This window comes from Narcine bancroftii, chromosome 3 (genome assembly GCF_036971445.1).
Source record: "Narcine bancroftii isolate sNarBan1 chromosome 3, sNarBan1.hap1, whole genome shotgun sequence".
NCBI classification, from domain to species: domain Eukaryota; kingdom Metazoa; phylum Chordata; class Chondrichthyes; order Torpediniformes; family Narcinidae; genus Narcine; species Narcine bancroftii.
The window spans coordinates 234,243,838-234,267,640 of record NC_091471.1 but is presented as its reverse complement, the minus strand read 5'-3'; the positions used below and the strand labels follow the sequence as shown (position 1 = coordinate 234,267,640).

At 38.4% G+C, this 23,803-nt stretch overlaps 1 protein-coding gene across 8 annotated transcripts in view; it reads left to right on the top strand.

Annotated features, from left to right (window-relative positions):
- Positions 1 to 23,803, top strand: part of LOC138758299 (scavenger receptor cysteine-rich type 1 protein M130-like) — an 80,141-nt gene that overhangs the window by 27,103 nt on the left and 29,235 nt on the right. For 6 of the 8 annotated variants that reach the window (XM_069927020.1, XM_069927021.1, XM_069927017.1 and 3 more), the window contains exon 8: positions 3,643 to 3,939. The exons of the other annotated variants lie outside the window; for them this stretch is intronic. In XM_069927020.1, coding sequence (XP_069783121.1) covers positions 3,643 to 3,939 — 297 coding nt within the window. The remainder of the gene's footprint in view (positions 1 to 3,642; positions 3,940 to 23,803) is intronic. 8 annotated transcript variants of the gene reach the window in all.

Here is a 23,803-nt window from a genome sequence, read left to right as displayed (position 1 = left end):
TCATTGATGAGGCCACAATGAGAAAATTGTGTGCAGTTCTGGTCGCCCAGCAGCAGGAACGATGTCAATCAGATTGAAAGAGGGTGGAGAAGATTTACGAAGATGTTGCCGAGTCTTCAGGAGTTGAGTTACCGGGAAAGATTAAACAGGGTGGGACTATACTCCTTGAAACGAAGACGGGTGAGGGGAGACTTGATGGAGGTTTATAAGATTATGGGGGGGTGTCGACAGAGTAGATGTGAGTGGGATGTTTCCACTTAGACCGGGGGAGATCAATATGAGAGGTCATAGCTTGAGGCAGAATGGGGAGAGGGAGAAGGGGGAACATTAGGGGGAAAGTTCTTCACTTAGAGAGGGGTGGGAGAGTGGAACGAGTTGTCCATCTGATGTGGTGAATGCAAATTTAATCCCAAGTTTTAAAAATAAATTGGATGGGAGAGGGCTGGAGGATTATGAAATGAGAGCAGGTTAGTGGGACGAGCTCATTTTATTGGCCTGTTTCTATGAACTGTAATGTTCTATGGTTCTCTGTTGTACCGACTCGTTGCTGACGGGACCAACTACAGTCTGCGAACTTGCCAATACTGTTGGAGCTGGTTCTGATGATGCAGTCGTGGTCAGTAGCGTGAACAGGAGCGGCTGACCATGGAAAGACAAGGTGGGGGGTGGGAGCGTTTAACAGATTCCGGAGAACTTGACTTTGATGCTGTGTAGTTGGAAAGTGCCCGGATGGAATCTAAGGCCCTGGTGAGTCCTCACTTGGAAATATTGTGAGCAGTTTTGGGCTCCTCATTTATGAAAGGACATGCTGATGTTGGAGAGGGTTCAGAGGAGGTTCACCAGGATGATTCAGTCGGCAGAATCACAGACGGCGACGAGGAAGGGTACAGGAGGGAATCGGATCAGCTCATTGAGTGAAGTCATGCCAACAACCTTGTGCTTAATGTTATCAAAACCAAGGAGATGATGGTGGACTACAGGAGGGAGTCAGGGGAACATGACCCAGTCCTCATCAAGGGATTCAGTAGTGGAGAGGATCACGAACTTCAAATTCCTGGGGGGGGGTCACCATCTCCGAGGATCAGTCCTGGGGCCTCCACATCGATGCAATCACAAAGAAGTCTGGCCAGCAGCTAGACTTTGTGAGGTGTCTGAGGAGATTCAGTCTGTCACTGAAAACTCTCGTAAACCTCTACAGGTGGACCGTGGAGAGCATTCTGGCCGGTTGCGTCACTGCCTGGTACGGAGGCGGAAACACTCAGGACAAGAATAAACTCCAGAGGGTTGTTCACTCGGCCTGCAACATCACGGGCACCAGACCACTCCATCGAGGACATCGACATGAGGTGGGGTCTTCAAAAAGCAGCCTCTATCCTCAAAGACCCCTCCCCACCCCCAAGCCAGGCCCTCTTCACTCTGCCACCATTGGGGGAAAAGGTCCAGGGCTAAAAGACAAGCACAAGGACAGCTTCTTTCCTGCTGCCATCAGATTCTGGAATGATCCATGAACCAGAGACACGGCCTGACTTTTCGTGGACTGTTATTTTTACTGTCATCAGACAGTTATAATATGAATGTTTGCTCTAAGATGCTGCCGCAAAACATCCAACGTCATGACAGTAAATTCTGATTCTTTAATACATGACTATCTTGAACCTTTCAAAACTGTTTGGGGCCTCTGACCCCCACCACCCAGCACACGCCCTATTCTCGCTGCTGCCATCAGGAAAGGTCTCGGTGCCACGAGACTCACCCCACCAGGTTCAGGGACAGCGGCCACCCCTCCACCATCAGCCTCCTCAACGACCGACTCAATCAGGGACTCGCTTCACGACTCTGACCTGTGCACTTCTATTGATTGTCTGTAGTTTCACAGCCAGTTTGTTTATATTTCTCTCTTTTGTATGCACATCTGTTATTGAGTACAGTTTTTTTTTCTTCACTGCCCATCAGTAGAAATTCTGCTCAGCCCTCCGGAAAAAGAATCTCAGGGTTCCAGATGAATCGAAGGTTGGCGGTGTTGTGGACAGTGAGGAAGATTATCAAAGCTTACAGGGTGATATGGGAAAGTTAGAAGAGTGGGCTGGAAGATGGCAGAAGGAGTTTAATTCTGATAAATGTGAGGTGCTACATTTTGGTAGGACTAATCAAAATAGGACATACACGTTAAATAGTGGACAATTTAGGAGTGCAGAGGAACAAAGGGATTTAGGAGTCATGGTACATCATTCCCTGAAAGTGGAGTCATGTGTAGATGGGGTGGTGAAGATATGCTGGCCTTTGTTCATCAGAGTATTGAGTACAGGAGAAGGGAGGCCATGTTAAAGTTCTAGAAGGCATTGGTGAGGCGAAATTTGGAGTATTGTGTTCAGTTCTGGTCACCTCATTACAGGAAGGATGGGGAAGCTCTGGAGAGGGGACAGAGGAGATTCACCAGGATGTTGCAGAGCTGGGACTTTTCTCTTTGGAGTGTTGAAAGATGAGAGGAGACTGGATAGAGGTCTAGATAATTCTGAGAGGCAGAGACAGGATGGATGGCCAGCACCTGTTTCCCAGGGCAGGATCAGCAAACACCAGAGGACGTCTGTACAAAGTGAAGGGAGGGAAGTTTAGGGGAGACGTCAGGGTTTTTTTTACACAGAGAGTCATGTGGGCTTGGAATGCCTTGCCGGAGGTGGTGGTGGGGGCTGAAACATTAGGGGCATTTAAGAGACTCTCAGACAGACACATAGATGGAAGAAAACTGGAAGGTTATGAAGGAGGAGTGAGTGTCGTTTGGTAATTATATATTCCCGTGGGCAGTGAGAATGCTGAACAACCAAGGGAACTGCTTCCACTAATTATCCAAGACTCTTATATGTACAAACCAGTATTTATTGACTTATTTGTATCAATAAAATATTTTCCCTGCATACTTATTGTTTGTCTGTACGTGTTATGTCCAGTTGTGTGCTTGCATTTACTGCACTGAGGACCAGAGAGCACTGTTTTGCCAGGTTATGCTTAGAACCATAGGATCTTACCACGCAGAAACAGGCCCTTTAGCCCTTCCAGTCTGTGCCGAACCAGTATTTTTTTGCCTGGTTCCACTGACCTGCACCTAACCCATTGCCCTCCATACCCCTCCCATCCATGTCCCTGTCCAAATTCTTCTTAAATGTCAAATTTGAGCCCGCATTCACCACCTCAGCTCATGCCACGCTCCCACCACTCTCTGTGCGAAAAAATCTCCCAAACATGTCACCTTTTATCCTGAATCCATGTCCTCTGGTTTGTATCTCACCCATCCTCAGTGGGAAAAGCCCATATACATTTACTTTGTCTAACCCCTCATAATTTTAAATGCCTCGATCGAATCTCCCCTCATTCTTCTATGTTCCAGGGAATAAAGTCCCAACCTGTTAAACCTTTCCCTGTAACTCAGTTCCTGGAGTCTGGGCAACATCCTCTATCAAATCTCCCCTCATTCTTCTACACTCCAGGGAATTATGTCCCAACCTGTGTAACCTTTTCCTGTGCTTGTGCAATCAGATGACATTAAGCTTGGACGGTGCTGTAATGTTCTTTTAGAACCTCACCAGTCTTAACTGGACATCACCGTGGTAGCTGCTTAACGCCGAGGCTTATGCTTCTTCATGACAGATACTCCAGGGAAACCCGAGCTACTGCAAGATACCCCGCAGAAGGTCTTCCTGCCAGGAGGATCGACGGTCTTCCGGTGCGTGCCGCCGTACTTGAGCTGGTTCTCCGGCTATTTTCTTTACCGCACAGACAAGCAGAAGGCCATGTGGAACAAGAGTGGAGGCTTATTTGGCGCATTCCTGGCTCATGTGGGGGATCAGAGTGGCCGGTTCAACTACATGTGCGCCTACCAGGTCCGAGTCCGGGGCCGGGACTTCAACTCAACAGTCAGCAGCAAGCTGGAGATTTCCGTCGTAGGTGAGCTGGGTGTAGATCAGACCAGAAAGGAGATGGGTGGGGTGTGGGGATGGGGGGGATTGTGTGGAGGGGTGGAGCAGGGAGAGAAAGAGAGAGAGAGAGAGAGATAGAGAGAGGGGAGGGGAAAAGGGATGGATAAGGGGAGAGAAGGGAGGAGAGGGGGCGAGAGGGCGTTGTGGACGGTGAGGAAGGTTTTCAAAGCTCGCAGAGGAATCTGGACCATCTGGAAAAATGGGTTGAGGAATGGCCGCTAGAATTTAATGCTGACAGGTGTGGGGTTGCCTTTTGGAAGGACAAACCAAGAAAGGATGTTCACGGTGAAGAGTCAGCTGATCCAATTCACCACATTATTGTCCAGACCGTTGATTATATACAACGAACAATGATGGTCCCAGCAACGATCCCTGAGGCACACCACTGGCCACAGGCCTCCTGTCTGAAAAGCCACCATCCACCTGTCTGAAAGGCCACCGTTCACCTGTCTGAGAGGCCACCGTCCACCACCGCCCTTTGTTTCCTCCCACAGTTACAAATCCAGTTTCCTACCTCTCCGTGGATACCTAGTGAACGAGCCTCCCATGTGGAGCATTGTCAAAGGCTTTACTAAAGGCTTCAGTTAACATGCACAGCCTTTCGTTCATCCACCTTTTTGGCGACCTCCTCAAAAAACTCTACAAGGAACACAACCTACTGTCCTTAATCAGCCCATGGGAATGCCTATACATGCTGTCTCTCCGAACTCCTGATAATTTACCTTCTAATGACGTTGGGCGCATCGGCCTGTAATTACCTGGTTTACTTTTGGAGCCCTTTTTAAACAACGGGACAACGTGGGCCACCCTCCAATCTTCCGGCACCCCCCCCCCCCCCCCCCACTGCGGCCAAGGACATTTTGAATGTGTCTGCCGGGGCCTCCCGCAATTTCTACACTCACCTCCCTGAAGGTCCGAGGGAAACTCATGTCCGGCCCGGGTGGGGGGGGGGGTGGATTTATCTCCCTTTATTTGCTGTAAGGCAGCAAGAACCTCCTCCTCCTTAATATCCATCTGTTTTCCCTCCACCATCAGACTCCTCGACAACAAATTCAATCGAGGACTCATTTAAGGGCTTGTGCACTTGGTTGATTTTTTAAAAATTTCCTCTCTTGCACAGTCAGTATGTTTACATTTCTTTTATTTGTTTACATGTTCACACTGTGTACAGCTTACTTTTTGCACACCTAATGAGTGGGAATTCTGCCATGCCCACAGAATTGTACGTGATGCTGTGTCGTACTCTTGAGCAAGAGTTGATATGTCTTGAGCAAGTTGCTCCCAGACCTTATCTGTTGTTTTGAATTCGTCTCGCTTGTGAAAGTCATGTATCCAACCCTGCAACCAGGTTTCCTGATTTTGGTACCCCGTCCCATATCCATCTGTCCACGGTCCCGTGAACTGTCATACTGAGACTACCCGCAAATTGGAGGGAGAACACCCGCCTGGGTACCCTCTGATCTGATGGCATTAATGTCGACTTCTCTGACCTCCCTCTTCTTCCTCCCCTGTTGCCCTTCACCAAGCGTGTGCGCTCTCTCTCTTTCTCTTTCCTCTTTCCCTCTGTCTCCTTTAACAGCACCAAAATCAATTTTCATCTCTCCTCTTATCCTATCCAATTAGCACCTCTTGGTGGTCAGTCTGAACTCTGCCATTCTTTTATCCAGACGCCTTTCTGTTCTTTGCTTATACCTTGAAGAAGGGCTCAGGCCCGACACATCGGCCCATATATCTTTACCTCCTGTAGATGCGGCGGGACCAGCTGAGCTGCTCCAGCACCTCAGTGGGTTTTGACTGCAATCCCGGTGTCAGCAGACTTCCATGTTTCACTTGGGCGTCAACACTGAGATCGGAGGCGTTGTGGACAGTGAAGAAGATTTTTAAAGCTTGTGGAAGGATCTGGACCTGCTGGGAGAATGGGCTGAAAAATGGTTGATGGAATTTAATGCAGAGAAGTGTGAGGTGTTGCATTTGGGAAGGACAAACCAGGGTGGGACATACTCAGTAAACAGTTTGGCACAGAGGAGTGTGGTAGAACAGAGAGATTGGGAATACAGATACATAATTCCCTGAAAGTGGCATCACAGGTAGACAAGATTGTAAAGAGAGCTTTTGGCAACTTGGCATTCATAAATCAAAGTATTGAGTACAGGAGTTGGGATGTTATATAAGACATTTTTTTTTTAAAAAATTTTTTATTTTTCACACCATAAATCACAATAGCCATGATATACACTTTTTCTTTTCCACACATTTACAGTGACTTTTTCTCCCCCCCCTCCCTCCTCCCAAGCCACCCCCCCAACCCCCCCCTCATCCATTTTAGGTATACAATCTAGGTTGCATTAATTCAGTCAGACAATGTTGTCATTCAACAAAAATACACCAGAAATTCTACTGAGTCCATTCTTTTCTTTTCTTCTCCTTCCATCAACTTAGGTAATGTTTGTTCCTGGTAGGCTTTCGCTATTGTATTTAATGTAAGGCTCCCATACTTGTTCGAATATTTCAATATTATTTCTTAAACTATATGTTATTTTTTCTAATGGAATACATTTATTCATTTCTATATACCATTGTTGTATTTTCAAATTATCTTCCAATTTCCAGGTTGACATAATACATTTTTTTGCTACGGCTAGGGCTATCTTGACAAATCTTTTTTGTGCATCTTCCAAGACAATTCCAAATTCTTTATTTTTTATGTTACTTAGGAGAAAGATCTCTGGATTCTTTGGTATATTGTTTTCTGTTATTTTATTTAATATCTGATTGAGATCATCCCAAAATTTTTCTACTCTCTCACATGTCCAGATTGCATGAATTGTTGTTCCCCTTTCTTTTTTACATCGAAAACATCTATCAGATACTGTTGGGTCCCATTTATTTAACTTTTGCGGTGTAATGTATAGTCTGGTAACCAATTATATTGTATCATACGCAGCCTCGTATTTATTGTATTTCTCATCGTTCCAGAACATAATTTCTCACATGTTTCCTTTTTTATCTTTATATTTAAATCTTGTTCCCATTTTTGTTTAGTTTTATCATTTGTTTCCTCATTCTCCTTTTCTTGCAGTTTGATATACATATTTGTTATAAATCTTTTGATTAACATTGTATCTGTAATCACATATTCAAGGTTACTTCCCTCTGGTAAACTCAAATTGCTTCCTAATTTATCTTTCAAGTAGGATCTCAGTTGGTAATATGCCAGCGCTGTATCTCCAGTTATATTGTACTTATCTCTCATTTGTTCAAAGGATAAGAATCTACTTCCTGAAAAACAATTTTCTATTCTTTTAATCCCTTTTTTTTCCCATTTTCTAAAGGAAAGGTTGTCTATTGTAAAAGGGAGTAGCTTATTTTGCGTCAATATTAGTTTTGGTATTTGATAATTTGTTTTATTTCTTTCTACATGAATCTTCTTCCATATATTGAGGAGATGGTGTAATACTGGAGAAGTTCTATGTTGTACCAATTTTTCGTCCCATTTATATAATATGTGTTCAGGTATCTTTTCCCCTATTTTATCTAATTCTAGTCTCGTCCAGTCTGGTTTTTCCCTTGTTTGATAAAAATCTGATAGGTACCTTAATTGTGCGGCTCTATAATAATTTTTGAAGTTTGGCAATTGTAAGCCTCCTTGTTTATACCATTCTGTTAATTTATCTAATGCTATCCTCGGTTTCCCCCCTCTCCATAAAAATCTCCTTATTATTTTCTTTAACTCTTTGAAGAATTTTTCTGTCAGTTGTATTGGCAATGCCTGAAATAAGTATAGTATCCTTGGAAAAATGTTCATTTTAATACAGTTTATCCTTCCTATCAGTGTTAGTGGTAGCTCTTTCCAATGCTCTAAATCGTCCTGTAATTTTTTCATTAGTGGATTGTAATTGAGTTTATATAATTGGCCTAGATTTTTGTTTATTTGCACACCTAGGTATCTTATTGCCTGCATTTGCCATCTGAATGGGGATTCATCCTTAAATTTTGAGAAATCCGCGTTATTCATAGGCATTGCTTCACTTTTATTTACGTTTATCTTGTATCCCGACACTTCTCCATATTCCTTCAATTTCCTATATAGTTCTTTTATTGATAGTTCTGGTTCTGTTAAGTACACTATCACATCATCCGCAAATAGACTGATTTTATATTCCCTGTCTTTTATTTTTATTCCTTTTATATTATTATCTATTCTTATCGATTCTGCTAGTGGTTCTATAGCTAGCGCAAACAATAATGGTGATAGTGGGCATCCCTGTCGCGTTGACCTGCTTAAGTTAAATTGCTTTGATACATGTCCATTTACTGTCACTTTCGCTAACGGTCCCTCATATAATGCTTTAATCCAATTAATATACTTCTCCGGTAAACTGATTTTTTGCAATACTTTGAACAAGTAATTCCATTCTACTCTGTCGAAGGCCTTCTCTGCGTCTAAAGCAACTGCTACTGCCGGTGCTTTATTTCCTTCTACTGCATGAATTAAGTTAATAAATTTACAAATATTGTCTGTTGTGCGTCTTTTTTTGATAAATCCAGTTTGGTCTAAATTTACCATTTTCGGTACCTGTTCTGCTAATCTGTTTGCTAATAGTTTAGCTATTATCTTATAATCTGTGTTTAGCAGAGATATTGGTCTATATGACGCTGGTGAGAGTGGATCTTTCCCTTGTTTTAGTATCACTGTAATTATTGCTGTTTTACATGTATCTGGTAAGTTTTGTGTCTCATCAATCTGGTTGATTACATCCAGGAGGGGCGGTATTATTAGATCTTTAAATGTTTTGTAGAATTCTATTGGGAGTCCATCCTCTCCTGGTGTCTTATTATTTGGTAAATTTTTTATTATCTCTTGTATTTCTACTGTTCCAAATGGTTCTGTTAATTTAATTTGTTCCTCTATTTGTAGTTTTGGTAGTTCAATTTTAGTCAAAAATTCATCTATTTTCCCTTCTTTCCCTTCGTTTTCAGTTCGGTATAATTGTTCATAGAATTCTCTGAAGTTTTCCTTAATTTCTTTTGGATTATATGTAATTTGTTTGTCTTTTTTCCTTGTTGCCAATACCATTTTCTTAGTTTGCTCTGTCTTAAGCTGCCATGCTAAGATTTTGTGTGTTTTTTCACCTAGTTCATAATATTTCTGTTTTGTCTTCATTATATTCTTCTCCACCTTATATGTTTGTAATGTTTCATATTTTATTTTTTTATCCGCCAATTCTCTTCTTTTGGTTGTATCTTCCTTTTTTGCTAATTTTTTTTCTATGTTTATTATTTCCCTTTCCAACTGCTCTGTTTCCTGATTATAGTCCTTCTTCATCTTGGTTGCATAACTTATTATTTGTCCTCTAATGAATGCTTTCATTGCGTCCCATAGTATAAACTTATCTTCCACTGATTCCGTATTTACTTCAAAGTACATTTTTAATTGTTTTTCAATAAATTCTCTAAAATCCTGTCTTTTAAGTAGCATGGGGTTTAATCTCCATCTATACATTCTTGGAGGGATGTCCTCTAGCTCTATTGCCAATAACAGGGGTGAGTGGTCCGATAATAGTCTAGCTTTATATTCCGTTTTCCTAACTCTCCCTTGAATGTGGGCTGATAACAGGAATAGGTCTATCCTTGAGTATGTTTTATGTCTAGTCGAGTAGTATGAGTATTCCTTTTCTTTTGGGTTTTGTTTCCTCCATATGTCCACAAGTTTCATTTCTTGCATTGATTTAATTATAAATTTGGTTACTTTGTTCTTCCTGTTAATTTTTTTCCCCGTTTTATCCATATTTGGATCCAAATTCAGATTGAAATCCCCTCCTATTAGTATGTTCCCTTGCGTATTAGCTACCTTCAAAAAGATATCTTGCATAAACTTTTGATCTTCTTCGTTTGGTGAATATATATTAAGTAGATTCCAAGGCTCCGAATATATCTGACATTTTATCATAACATATCTCCCTGCTGGATCTATTATTTCCTCTTCTATTTTAAATGGCACATTTTTGCTAATTAATATAGCCACTCCTCTTGCTTTTGAATTATACGATGCTGCTGTTACATGTCCTACCCAATCTCTCTTTAATTTCTTGTGCTCCAATTCAGTTAAGTGTGTTTCTTGGACAAATGCTATATCTATTTTTTCCTTTTTCAGTAAATTTAGTAGTTTCTTCCTTTTAATTTGGTTATGTATTCCATTAATATTTAGAGTCATATAGTTCAGCATAGCCATTTTATATTTTGTTTATCTTCTATTTCGGTTTTTCCATCATTACCTTTCCTCCTTTTCCATTTCTGTTTTCTTATTTTCAACTCTTTACCAGACAACATTCCTACAACATCTAACATTTTCCTTATTCTCCTATTTCTATCTTCTTTATCCCCAATCTCCCCTCCCCCTCCTGAGTTGTCCTTTATCCCTTGTCGGACAACCACATCTCCCCTCTCCATTTGGATTTGCGAATCCACTCGCAAGCGTCAACTGATTTTGCAGTGACTGCTCTTTTCCCCCACCCAGCCCCCCCCAGAAAAGATTTCACTTTTTATATGTCACAAAGGTTACTCTTTTAATTCCCTCCTTATTCTCTCTATTCCATTACCTTCACTTATTAATACTTGTCTATACTATCTATGTTTTCCTCTAATTACAGATACTTTCACGTATGCCCATTGTCTCTATTCACTCTTATACCTCTTTACCCGCATACATATCAATCGTGGTCATTTTTACCCTCATTACCCGTCTTCATCCCTCAGTGTATTTTTGTCTTTACCCACATACATATCAATCGTGATCATTTTTGCTCTCATTACCCGTCTTCATCCCTCAGTCTATTTTTGTAATTGTTCTGCAAATTTTCGTGCTTCTTCTGGATCCGAGAACAGTCTGTTTTTTTGTCCTGGAATAAATATTTTCAATACCGCAGGATGCTTCAGTGTAAATTTATATCCTTTCTTCCATAAAATCGCTTTTGCTGTATTGAACTCTTTTCTCTTCTTTAGGAGTTCAAAGCTTATATCTGGATAAATGAAGATTTTTTGCCCTTTATACTCCAGTGGTTTGTTGCCCTCTCTTACTTTTTCCATTGTCTTCTCCAGTACCTTTTCTCTTGTCGTATATCTTAGGAATTTTACTACAATAGATCTTGGTTTTTGTTGTGGTTGTGGTTTAGGGGCCAATGCTCTATGTGCCCTTTCTATTTCCATTTCTTGCTGTAGTTCTGGACATCCTAGGGCCTTAGGGATCCATTCTTTTATAAACTCCCTCATATTCTTGCCTTCTTCATCTTCCTTAAGGCCCACTATCTTTATGTTATTTCTTCTGTTATAATTTTCCATTATATCTATTTTTTGGGCTAGTAATTCTTGTGTCTCTTTAGTTTTTTTATTAGATTCCTCCAATTTCTTTTTTAAGTCTTCTACCTCCATTTCTGCTGCTATTGCCCGTTCTTCCATCTTGTCCATTTTTTTCCCCATTTCTGTTAAGGTCATATCCATTTTATTTATTTTCTTTTCTGTGTTGTTTATTCTTCTTCTTAAATCATTGAATTCCTGTGTTTGCCATTCTTTAAATGACTCCATGTGTCCTCTAACAAGAGCAAGTATATCCTTTACCTTGCCTTTCCCTTTATCTATTTCACCATACTCTTCCTCTTCTTCTTCCTCTGGGTTGGCCATCTGTTGTTTCTTTGATGCCCTTTCCTCCTCTTCTTTCTTGTTTCCATTGTCTTCTGTGGTCTCTTCTTGCTGCAGGTGTTCTGCAGCTGTCGTTGCCGGCTGTGGAGATCGACTCCCCAGCTGGTCCCCCCTCCCGTCGGTGTGTTTTTTTTCATGCGCGGTTGCGCACTTTTACTCGGCTCTGTGAGCCATTGTTGTAGTTCTTTTTCTACCGACCTGAGGTAGTGGGGTCCTCTCTCCACAGCGGGCCTCTTCGGACAGGTAAGGCCTTCACCTTTTTCCTCCGTTGTCTTCTCTTCCTCTCTTCTTTCCGTTGATTTTGATTTTTCTCCTTTTGTCTCCATCTTCTTTCCACCTTTATACTCACTTTTCTTTAACTTGTATTTCTGTGCCTTTGTATTTTCTCTTGTTTTTCCCGACTTTTCTGGAGAGGGCTGGAGTTCACCGTCTGGCCACTACTCCATCACGTGACTCCCGGATGTTATATAAGACATTGGTGAGGCCACATTTGAAGTATTGTGTGCAGTTTTAGTCACCAAACTACAGGAAAGATATCAATAAGATAGAAAAAGTGCAGAAAAAATTTACTGGAATGTTGCCCAGTCTGAGTTACAGGGAAAGGTTAAACAGGTTGGGACTTTGTTCCCTGGAGCGTAGAAGAATGAGGGGAGATTTGATGGAGGATGTGGCCCGGACTCCAGGAACTGAGTTATGGGGAAAGGTTAATCTGGTTAGGACTTTATTCCCTGGAGTGCAGAAGAATGAGGGGAGATTTGATCGATGTTGTTGCCTGGACTTCAGGAACTGAGTTACAGGGAAAGGTTAAACAGGTTGGGACTTTATTCCCTGGAGTGTAGAAGAATGAGGGGAGATTTGATCGAGGGTTTTAAAATGGTGAGGGGGACAGACAGGGTAAATGTAGGTCGGCTTTTCTCACTGAGGGCGGGTGAGATACAAACCAGAGGAAACGCGATAAGGTTGAAAGGAGAAAAGAACATGAGGGCGTACTTCATCACGCAGAGAAGGGTGGGGGTGTGGAAAGAGCTAAGGTGGTGAACGCTGGCTCAATTTTAACATTTACGAAGAATTTGGACAGGTACATAGATGGGAGGGGTACGGAGAGGTATGGGCTGGGTGCAGGTCAGTGGGACTACCAAAAATAAATAGTTGGGCACAGACTAGAAGGGACAAAGGGCCTGTTTCTGTGCTCTAATATTCGATGGTTTTATGGCAACACGATTAGGGCAGCGGTTATCGCTCCGCTCTTACAACACCAACGAATGGGACCAGGGTTCAGATCCCACACTGTCTGTCAGGAGTTTGTACATTGTCCCCATGGGTTTTTACTGGGGGCTCCGGTTTCCTCCCACCGTTGGAAATATAATGGTGTTGTAGGTCGAGTGGGTGTTGTTGGGATGCACAGGCTCGTGGGTGAAATGGCGTGTTTCAGATTTCAGCTTTCTTGTCAGAGTACATACACGACTTAATCTTCTCTGACCATTTAAATTTAGTAATTTGCATACAATCTGAATAATCCTCATCAGATATCGGTAATATCTCACTTTTATCCCAATTTACCTTATACCCTGACATTGATCCATAAAATTTTAACAAATCTTGTAAAGGTTGTAATGAATTCTTAGGTTTAGATAAATATATCAACCCATCAGCTGCAAATAAATTAATTTTATACTCTTGTTGTCCAATCATAATACCTTGAATATTTGTATTTTGTCTAATTGCTTGGGCTAAAGGTTCTATAACTAATGCAAATAAGACTGGCGATAATGGACAGCTCTGTCTAGTTGATCTATACAAAGTAAATACTTGAGAAATCTGACCATTTGTCACCACCTATTTTTAATAAACCCTGCTTGATCCACAAGCACTAATTTTGGTTAAAAAATTAGCCAATCTAATTGCTAAAACTTTTGATACAATCTTATAATCTACATTCAATAAACATATAGGCCAATAAGAAGCAACCTTCAATGGGTCTCTATCTTTCTTTGGTATAACTGTTATCAATGCTCTTGAAAATGATTCAGGAAATAGCCCAGTATCTGTAACCTGCTTCAATACATCCATATACATTGGAAACAACAAGTCATGAAATTCTTTATAAAATTCTGCCGTAAATCCATCCTCACCAGGTGATTCACCAATCGGCATAGATTGTAATGCCTCTTTGAGTTCAAAATCCATAAATGAAGTATCTAAACCATTTTTCATCCTCCTCCTCCAATAAAAATAAATTCAACTTAGACAAAAAAGTATCAATCTGTTCTGTCAGAAATAAAACTTCTCACACATGAGTCTCTTTAAAACTGATGACACGACAAGCTTTATTTACAAGTCTGCAGAGTTGGACTCAACTGGCTTCTCACCAGTTAAGCCCCGATACATACAGTGCATTGATTTTTATACCCTTGTTGTTTGCCCTTCCCCTACTTATTAATACTGTTTTAATTGGTTAGTATTGCAAAAGCATTCTAAGTACAACTGCATTTTTAATTATCACGTTCGTTACGTACGCTGCGAACTCTACATACACTAAATTCTGTTTCTCACCCTTCTTATCAATCTTTTGTCTCCTGCATGTCTCTCACTATGACCACGAAAAGATATGTTTAAAAAAACATATCCAGCTGAACCTTTTGTCCTTGGCTGCTAGTAAGCTCCCTGTCCGTTCTGGCTTCCATTTTTATGATTAATCATCACATTTTAACTTAAGCCATTTTAATCTAAATTCTCTATATATAACAGTTCCATATCTACATTCCCTTCAGATGCATATAAATCTTGGTAAAAGGCACAGAATTCTTCATTAAGTTTATAAGTGACACCTGAATTTCCAAGTATTCCATTAATTGTTCTGGAAGTTTGTTCAGTTTTCAACTGCCATGCCAATACTTTATGTGCTCTTTCCCCTAATTCATAATAACATTGTTTTGATCTCAAAAGTAATCTCATGTAATTATAAGTATGCTTTTGTATTATAATGAAGTTTCAGATAAGATAACTGTATCTTATTATCTTCCGTTGCATTTTCCTGAAACGTTTTCTCTAACTCTGCAATCTCTCTCTAACTCCAAAAGTTCCACTGTATATTGCTTTTTCACTTTAGCCATATAACTGATAATTTGACCTCGCAACTATGCTTTCAAAGCATCCCACAATGTAAATTTACTTTGTACTGATCCCTCATTCATCTTCAGAAAGAGTTTAATCTGATTTCTCAGAAACAAAACAAATTCAGGTTGTCTAAGTAACATCTAATTAAACCTCCAACGATAAGTTCTTTCAACTTTCTCAGCAATCTCACAAGAAATCAACAACAAAGAATTATCTAACCATACTCCACTTTTATATTCTGCATAATCAACCCTTCCTTGTAAGTTAGCTGAAACCAGAAAAAGATCTAATCTAGAAAATAAATCATGACGAACACAATAAAATGATTAATCCTTCTCGGTTGGATGAATACGTCGCCATATTTCAACCAAATTTAATTCCTCCATCAATTCTATCACCCTTTTAGCCATCTTAGTTTTCTTTACCTTTGTTAATTAAGATTCAGTCTGACTTAAAGGATTTACCACTGACAATAATTGGTCGGATAAATTGCATCAAAATGAATATATATCCACGTATTCAGTATTTGTTTCAATCAATTCCGTGCCTTGTACTGGGGAATTTTTTTTAAAGAATTAAACAAAGTGATATGTTCTTTTTTATGGAAAGTTAAATTATCTTGAGTATGAATGCAAACATCAATGTGGACATATGATTTGGGAGGCCTTCAGTCACCATATATTCAAAATTATTATCAGGCAGCACAATTGAAATTTATTAGTAGATTGTTTGATCGTGATCAACCACCGATGTGGACTTTTATGTGGAAGTATATCAGGTACAGGAAAGATCAAAACATAATTTTATATATAAATGGAATTTATTGTTTTTACAAACATATAAGTTACCCGCTTTAATTCATTTATTCTAAGTATGGAATAAGTGGAACCAATTTATAGGTTCGAAGGATGTATGTTCAATTAAAACTCCGTTATATCAAAATCAGTTGATTCCTTTTTCTATGCATAATCCTTATTTGAAAGAATGGGATTCAAAAGGTTTGGTATTAATTGAAGATTGTTTTGAGGTAGGTTTATTTCTTTCATTTGATAGGCTTAGAGAGAAGTTTGGGATATCACAAAATACATTGTTTGCTTATTATCAAGTACATGATCTTTTAAATGAATAGTTTTGGTCGAGAAATGATATTTCCAATACAATCGAAGTTTGAAATATTGCTTATGGATAAGGGACAGAAAAGGGTTGTTTCTGAAATGTATTCGTTGTGACAGACAAAAATGAAGAAGGCAATAAGAGATAAATGGGAACAAGAGTTATCTACTTCTATTGCTGAGGAAGTATGGTCAGATTTATGTTTGCATAGTGTCACAAAATTAGTTAATGTGCATTATTGTCTCGTTAATTATAATTGTCTGCATCAGTTATATTTAACTCCTGAAAAGTTAAAGAGGTATGTTTTTAGAGACTCTGATTTGTGTTTTCGGTGTGGAGATCAGATAGGTACTTTTGTTCATTCTGTGTGGAATTGTACAAAGGTTAAACCTTTCTGGGAAAAGATTATAAAATTTTTGTGAGATTTATTTCAAATAGATTTATATGTGGATCCATGGTTGTATTTATTAGGATATATGAATCCATTAGCAGCACGTTTGGATAAATCTTGGAATGCATTTCTTTAGTTGAGCTTGGCAGTAGCAAGGAAGTGCATAATGATAACTTGGAAAAATGATGCAGAGATGAGTATGCAGAGGTGGCATAATGAAATTCAATCATGTTTTTTTTAAATTTTTTTATTTTTCACACCATAAACCACATTAACTATGATACATACTTTTTCCTTTTCAAATATATACAGTGCCATTTTCTCCCCCCCATCCCTCCTCCCGTCCCACCCTCCCTACCTCCCCCCTACCGTCCATTTAAAGTACAAAATCTAGGATACATTAAACCAGTCAAACAATGTTGTCATTCAATAAAAATAAACAAGAAATTCCACTGAGTCAATTCTTTTCATTTCCTTCTCCTTTCGTTAATTTAGGTAGTGAATGTCCCCGGTAGGTTTTCGCTATTGTGTTTCATGTAAGGCTCCCATATATGTTCAAATATTTCAATATTATTTCTTAAACTATATGTTATTTTTTCTAATGGAATACATTTATTCATTTCTATATACCATTGTTGTATTTTCAAATTATCTTCCAATTTCCAGGTTGACATAATACATTTTTTTGCTATGGCTAGAGCTATCTTAACAAATCTTTTTTGTGCATCCTCCAAATCAAGTCCAAATTCTCTGTTTTTTATGTTACTTAGGAGGAAGATCTCTGGATTATTTGGTATACTGTTTTCTGTAATTTTATTTAATATTTGGTTTAGATCTTCCCAAAATTTTTCTACTTTTGCACATGTCCAGATTGCATGAATTGTTGTTCCCATTTCTTTTTTACATCGAAAACATCTATCAGATACTGTTGGGTCCCATTTATTTAACTTTTTAGGTGTAATGTATAGCCTGTGTATCCAGTTATATTGTATCATACGTAACCTCGTATTTATTGTATTTCTCATCGTTCCAGAACATATCTTCTCCCATGTTTCCTTTTTTATATTTATATTTAAATCTTGTTCCCATTTTTGTTTAGTTTTACCATTTGTTTCCTCATTCTCCTTTTCTTGCAGTTTAATATACATATTTGTTATAAATCTTTTGATTATCATTGTATCTGTAATCACATATTCAAAGTTACTTCCCTCTGGTAAACTCAGACTGCTTCCTAATTTGTCCTTCAAGTAGGATCTCAATTGGTAATATGCCAGCACTGTATCTTGAGTTATATTGTATTTATCCTTCATTTGTTCAAAGGATAATAATCTATTTCCTGAAAAACAATTTTCTATTCTTTTGATCCCTTTTTTCTCCCATTCTCTAAAGGAAAGGTTATCTATTGTAAAAGGGAGTAACTTATTTTGCGTCAATATTAGTTTTGGTAATTGATAATTTGTTTTATTTCTTTCTACATGAATCTTCTTCCAAATATTGAGTAGATGATGTAATACTGGAGAAGTTCTATGTTGTACCAATTTTTCATCCCATTTATATAATATGTGTTCAGGTATCTTTTCCCCTATTTTATCTAATTCTAATCTCGTCCAGTCTGGTTTTTCCCTTGTTTGATAAAAATCTGATAGGTATCTTAATTGTGCAGCTCTATAATAATTTTTAAAGTTTGGCAATTGTAAGCCTCCTTGTTTATATCATTCTGTTAATTTATCTAGTGCTATCCTCGGTTTCCCCCCTCTCCATAAAAATTTCCTTATTAATTTCTTTGACTCTTTGAAGAATTTTTCTGTCAGTTGTATTGGCAATGCCTGAAATAAGTATAATATCCTTGGAAAAATGTTAATTTTAATACAGTTTATCCTTCCTATTAGTGTTAGTGGTAGATCTTTCCAATGCTCTAAATCGTCCTGTAATTTTTTTCATTAGTGGATAATAATTGAGTTTATATAATTGGCCGAGATTTTTGTTTATTTGTACACCTAGGTATCTTATTGCCTGTATTTGCCATCTAAATGGAGATTCCTTCTTAAATTTTGAGAAATCCGCATTATTCATAGGCATTGCTTCACTTTTATTTACGTTTATCTTGTAACCCGACACTTCTCCATATTCCTTCAATTTCTTATATAATTCTTTTATTGATAGTTCTGGTACTGTTAAGTATACTATAACATCATCCGCAAATAAACTGATTTTATATTCCTTGTCTTTTATTTTTATCCCTTTTATATTATTTTCTGTTCTTATCATTTCTGCTAGTGGTTCTATAGCTAACGTGAACAATAAAGGTGATAGTGGGCATCCCTGCCGTGTTGACCTGTTTAAGTTAAATTGCTTTAATATATATCCATTTACTGTCACTTTCGCCAATGGTCCCTTATAATAATGCTTTAATCCAATTAATATACTTCTCTGGTAAACTGAATTTTTGAAATACTTTGAATAAATAATTCCATTCTACTCTGTCAAAGGCCTTCTCTGCGTCTAAAGCAACTGCTACTGTTGGTGCTTTATTTCCTTCTACTGCATGAATTAAGTTAATAAATTTACAAATATTGTCTGTTGTGCGTCTTTTTTTGATAAATCCAGTTTGGTCTAAATTTACCATTTTCGGTACCTGCTCTGCTAATCTGTTTGCTAATAGTTTAGCTATTATCTTATAATCTGTGTTTAGTAAAGATATTGGTCTATATGACGCTGGTGAGAGTGGATCTTTCCCTTGTTTTAGTATTACTGTAATTATTGCTGTTTTACATGAATCTGGTAAGCTTTGTGTTTCATCAATCTGGTTGATTACATCCAGGAGGGGCGGAATTAATAAGTCTTTAAATGTTTTGTTGAATTCTATTGGGAATCCATCCTCTCCTGGTGTCTTATTATTTGGTAATTTTTTTATTATCTCTTGTATTTCTACTGTTCCAAATGGTTCTGTTAATTTATTTTGTTCTTCTATTTGTAGTTTTGGTAGTTCAATTTTAGTCAAAAATTCATCTATTTTCCCTTCTTTCCCTTCATTTTCAGTTCGGTATAATTGTTCATAGAATTCTCTAAAGTTTTCCTTAATTTCTTTTGGATTATATGTAATTTGTTTCTCTTTTTTCCTTGATGCCAATACCATTTTCTTAGCTTGTTCTGTCTTAAGCTGCCATGCTAGGATTTTGTGCGTTTTTTCACCCAGTTTATAATATTTCTGTTTTGTCTTCATTATATTCTTCTCCACCTTATATGTTTGTAGTGTTTCATATTTTATTTTTTTATCTGCCAATTCTCTTCTTTTAGTTGTATCTTCTTTCATTGCTAATTCTTTTTCTATATTTGCTATTTCCCTTTCCAACTGCTCTGTTTCCTGATATAGTCCTTCTTCATCTTGGTTACATAACTTATTATTTGCCCTCTAATGAACGCTTTCATTGCATCCCATAGTACAAACTTATCTTTCACTGATTCCGTGTTTATTTCAAAATACATTTTAATTTGTCTTTCAATGAATTCTCTAAAATCCTGCCTTTTGAGTAACATGGAGTTTAATCTCCATCTATACATTCTTGGAGGGACGTCCTCTAACTTTACTGTCAATATTAAGGGTGAATGGTCCGATAATATTCTAGCTTTATATTCTGTTTTCCTTACTCTATCTTGCATACGAGCTGATAATAAAAATAGGTCTATTCTTGAGTATGTTTTATGTCTAGCCGAGTAATATGAATATTCCTTTTCCTTTGGGTGTTGTTTCCTCCATATATCCAAAAGTTGCATTTCTTCCATCGATTTAATTATAAATTTGGTTACTTTGTTCTTTCTGTTAATTTTTTTCCCAGTTTTGTCCATATTTGAATCCAAATTCAGGTTGAAATCCTCTCCTATTAATATGTTCCCTTGCGTATCTGCTATCTTCAAAAAAATATCTTGCATAAACTTTTGATCTTCTTCGTTAGGTGAATATACATTGAGTAGATTCCAAAACTCCGAATATATCTGACATTTTATCATTACATATCTCCCTGCTGGATCTATTATTTCCTCTTCTATTTTAATTGGCACATTTTTACTAATTCATATAGCTACTCCTCTTGCTTTTGAATTATACGACGCTGCTGTTACGTGTCCGACCCAATCTCTCTTTAATTTCTTGTGCTCCAATTCAGTTAAATGTGTTTCTTGCACAAATGCTATATCAATTTTTTCTTTTTTCAGTAAATTTAGCAGTTTCTTCCTTTTAATTTGGTTATGTATTCTATTAATATTTAAAGTCATATAGTTCAGTGTAGCCATTTTATACTTTGTTTATCTTCCCTTTCCGTTTCTCCATCATTACCTTTCCTTCTTATCCATTTCTGCTTTCTTGTTTTGAACACTTTATAAGACAACATTTCTAAAACATCAAACATTTTCCCTATTCTCCTATTTAAAACTTCTTTAACCCCATTCTCCCCTCCCCCTCCTGAGTTGTCCTTTATCCCTTGTCAGACAACCACATCTCCCCTCTCCATTTGGATTTGCGAATTCACTCACAAACGTCAGCTGATTTTGCAGTGACCGTAACTCCTCCCCACCCAGCCCCCCCAGAAAAGATTTCAATTTTCACATGTAACAAAGGTCACTCTTTTAATTCCCTCTTTATTCCCTCTATTCCCCTTCCCTCCCTTATTAATTCTTGTCTATACTCTATATATTTTCCTCTAAATACAGATACATTCATGTATGCACACTATATATATACACACATATACCCCTTTACACACATACATATAGATCGTGGTCATTTTTACTCTTATTACATGTCTTCATCTCTCTGCTTGTTTTGTAGTTGTTCTGCAAATTTCCTTGCTTCCTCTGGATCCGAGAATAGTCTGTTTTGCTGCCCTGGAATAATTATTTTAAGTTCCGCTGGGTACCTTAACATAAATTTATATCCTTTTTTCCATAAGATCGTTTTCGCTGTATTGAACTCCTTCCTCTTCTTCAGGAGTTCAAAACTTATGTCTGGATAGAAAAAAATTTTTTTGACCTTTATATTCCAGTGGCTTTTTGTGCTCTCTTACTTTCTTCATTGCTTTCTCCAATATATTTTCTCTTGTTGTATATCTTAAGAATTTTACTAAAACGGATCTTGGTTTTTGCTGCGGTTGTGGTTTCGGGGCTAAAGTTCTATGTGCCCTCTCTATTTCCATTTCTTCCTGTAATTCTGGTCTTCCCAGGACCCTGGGGATCCAATCTTTTATAAATTCTCTCATATTCTTGCCTTCTTCATCTTCCTTAAGGCCCACTATCTTTATATTGTTTCTTCTATTATAGTTTTATATTATATCTATCTTCTGAGCTAACAGCTCCTGTGCTTCTTTAGCTTTTTTATTAGATTCTTCTAATTTCTCTTTTAAGTCTTTTACTTCCATATTTACAAATGTTTCTCGTTTTTCCATATTTTCCACTCTTTTTGCCAATTCTGATATGACCACTTCCATTTTATTCATTCTTTCTTCTGCATTCTTAATTCTTCTTTTTATCTCATCAAATTCTTGTAATTGCCATTCTTTCACTGATTCCATATATTCTTTAAAAAAAGATACATCCATTGTCTTGCTTTTCTCTTCTTCTTCCACTTCTTTCTGTTCTTCTTCTTCTTCTTCTTCCTCTGGATTGACCATCTGTTGTTTCCTTGTTTTCTTTTTACCCTCTTCTTTCTTGTTGTCGTTATTGTCTGTGTTCTGCACCTGCTGCTGTGCTGCAGGTGTCTCTCTCAGCTGTGGAGATCGACTCCGCAGCTGTTCCCCCCTCCCGTCAGTGTGTTTTTTTTCATGCGCGGTTGCGGACTTTTACTCGGCTCTGTGAGCCATTTTTGTAGTCCCGAGCCCGGGACCTCCACTGACCTGTGGGAGCGGGCCTCTCTCTCCGTGGCGGGCCTCTTCGGACAGGTAAGGCCTTCACCTTCTTCTTCCGACGTCTTTCCTTCTTCTTTTCTTCCCGTTGTTTTTGGTTTTTCTTTCTTCGCTGCCATTTTCTCCACACTTTTACTTTCACTTTGTTTTGGTTTTTAAGTTTGTGACTTTGCTTTTTCTCTATCTTTTTTTAACTTTTCTGGAGAGGGCTGGAGTTCCCCTACCGGCCACTACTCCATCATGTGACTCCCGACAATTCAATCATGTTTATGCTTAGAGAAAATTATATATAATTTGTGAAATAATTATTCATTTTTAAAAAAAAAATGTGGACTCCATATTTGAAATGTATGAATTTAGATTTTAAGTAATTTTTAAAAATCATTCTTGTTTGAATTGTTGAAATGATGTATTACAACCTAACCCACTCTATTTGTTTGTTTTAATACTTTCTTTTGTGTATGTTAAGCTCCAGGGGTGGGGAGAGATAGTAAGAGGTGGGATAGTGGGGTGGGAGGTGAAGAGTATAGAGGGATAATTTAGAGGGGTGTTTTTTTATATTTTTGTATTTTATGTTTGTATTTTGTAAAACTGTAAATAAATTAAAAAAAAAGAGTACATACACATTACATACAGCCCTGAGATTCCTTTTTCCGGCAGGCGTGGCTGAATTCCCACTAATTAGTCGTGTAAAATATAAACTGTGCACAATGTAAACATGTAAACAAATAAAGAACTGTTCACAGATAACGAATGTAAATGAACTGATTGTGCAGTACAGAGAGAACAAAAAGAAAATCAATCAAGTGCCTGAGTCAGGGTCCTTAAATGGGTCCCTGATTTTATCTGTCGTTGAGCAATCTGGTGGTGGAGGGGTATCTGCTGTTCCTGAAGCTGGTGGGTGTGAGGCTTGTGGCCCCTTGACCTCTTTCCTGATGGCAGCAGCAAGAACAGAGCATGTGCTGGGTGGTGGGGGTCCTTGATGATTACTGCTGCCCTCCAATGGCAGCATTCCCTGTAGATGTGCTCGACAGTGGGGAGGGTTTTGCCCGTGATGTCCTGGGCTGCGTGCACTACCTTTAAGCTCGGGGGGGGGGGCACATGTTTATGTAATGTCTGTATGTTCAAAAAATATCTTTGATTCACAGTCCAATCTCATTTCTCACTCCTCCAAGTTCATTGGTATCAGGCAATTCTTGTACTGTGCACAGAATTTAACATTTATGAATCTTCACCTGGATTTGGTGCTTAAAAAGGACCATTCAGGAACATTCTTGTTGGTTTTCAGAGAGAGATTCATTGCTCATTGGATACAAACTGATTCCTTCTGATCAGCCACTTAGTGTCTTGCCAAAGGAACTTGCCCTATCAGGATTTTCCAGATGATAACCTCCTTCTTTCAGGTCACCACAGAGTTCCTTTTTGTTTCCCTTATTTCACATGAAATATTATGCAGCCAGCCATCTCCTGTTGTGTGGACCACAAGGGCTTTGAACAGGTTGAACTAAGAACTCTTGACCCGTTTTCAAAATGGGGTTTTCCACAAGCTTGCCAGCTTGTCCTGTTCCAGTCCCAACTTTTGCTGCTGAACTGTAGAATGAAATTCATTCTCTCTCTCACTC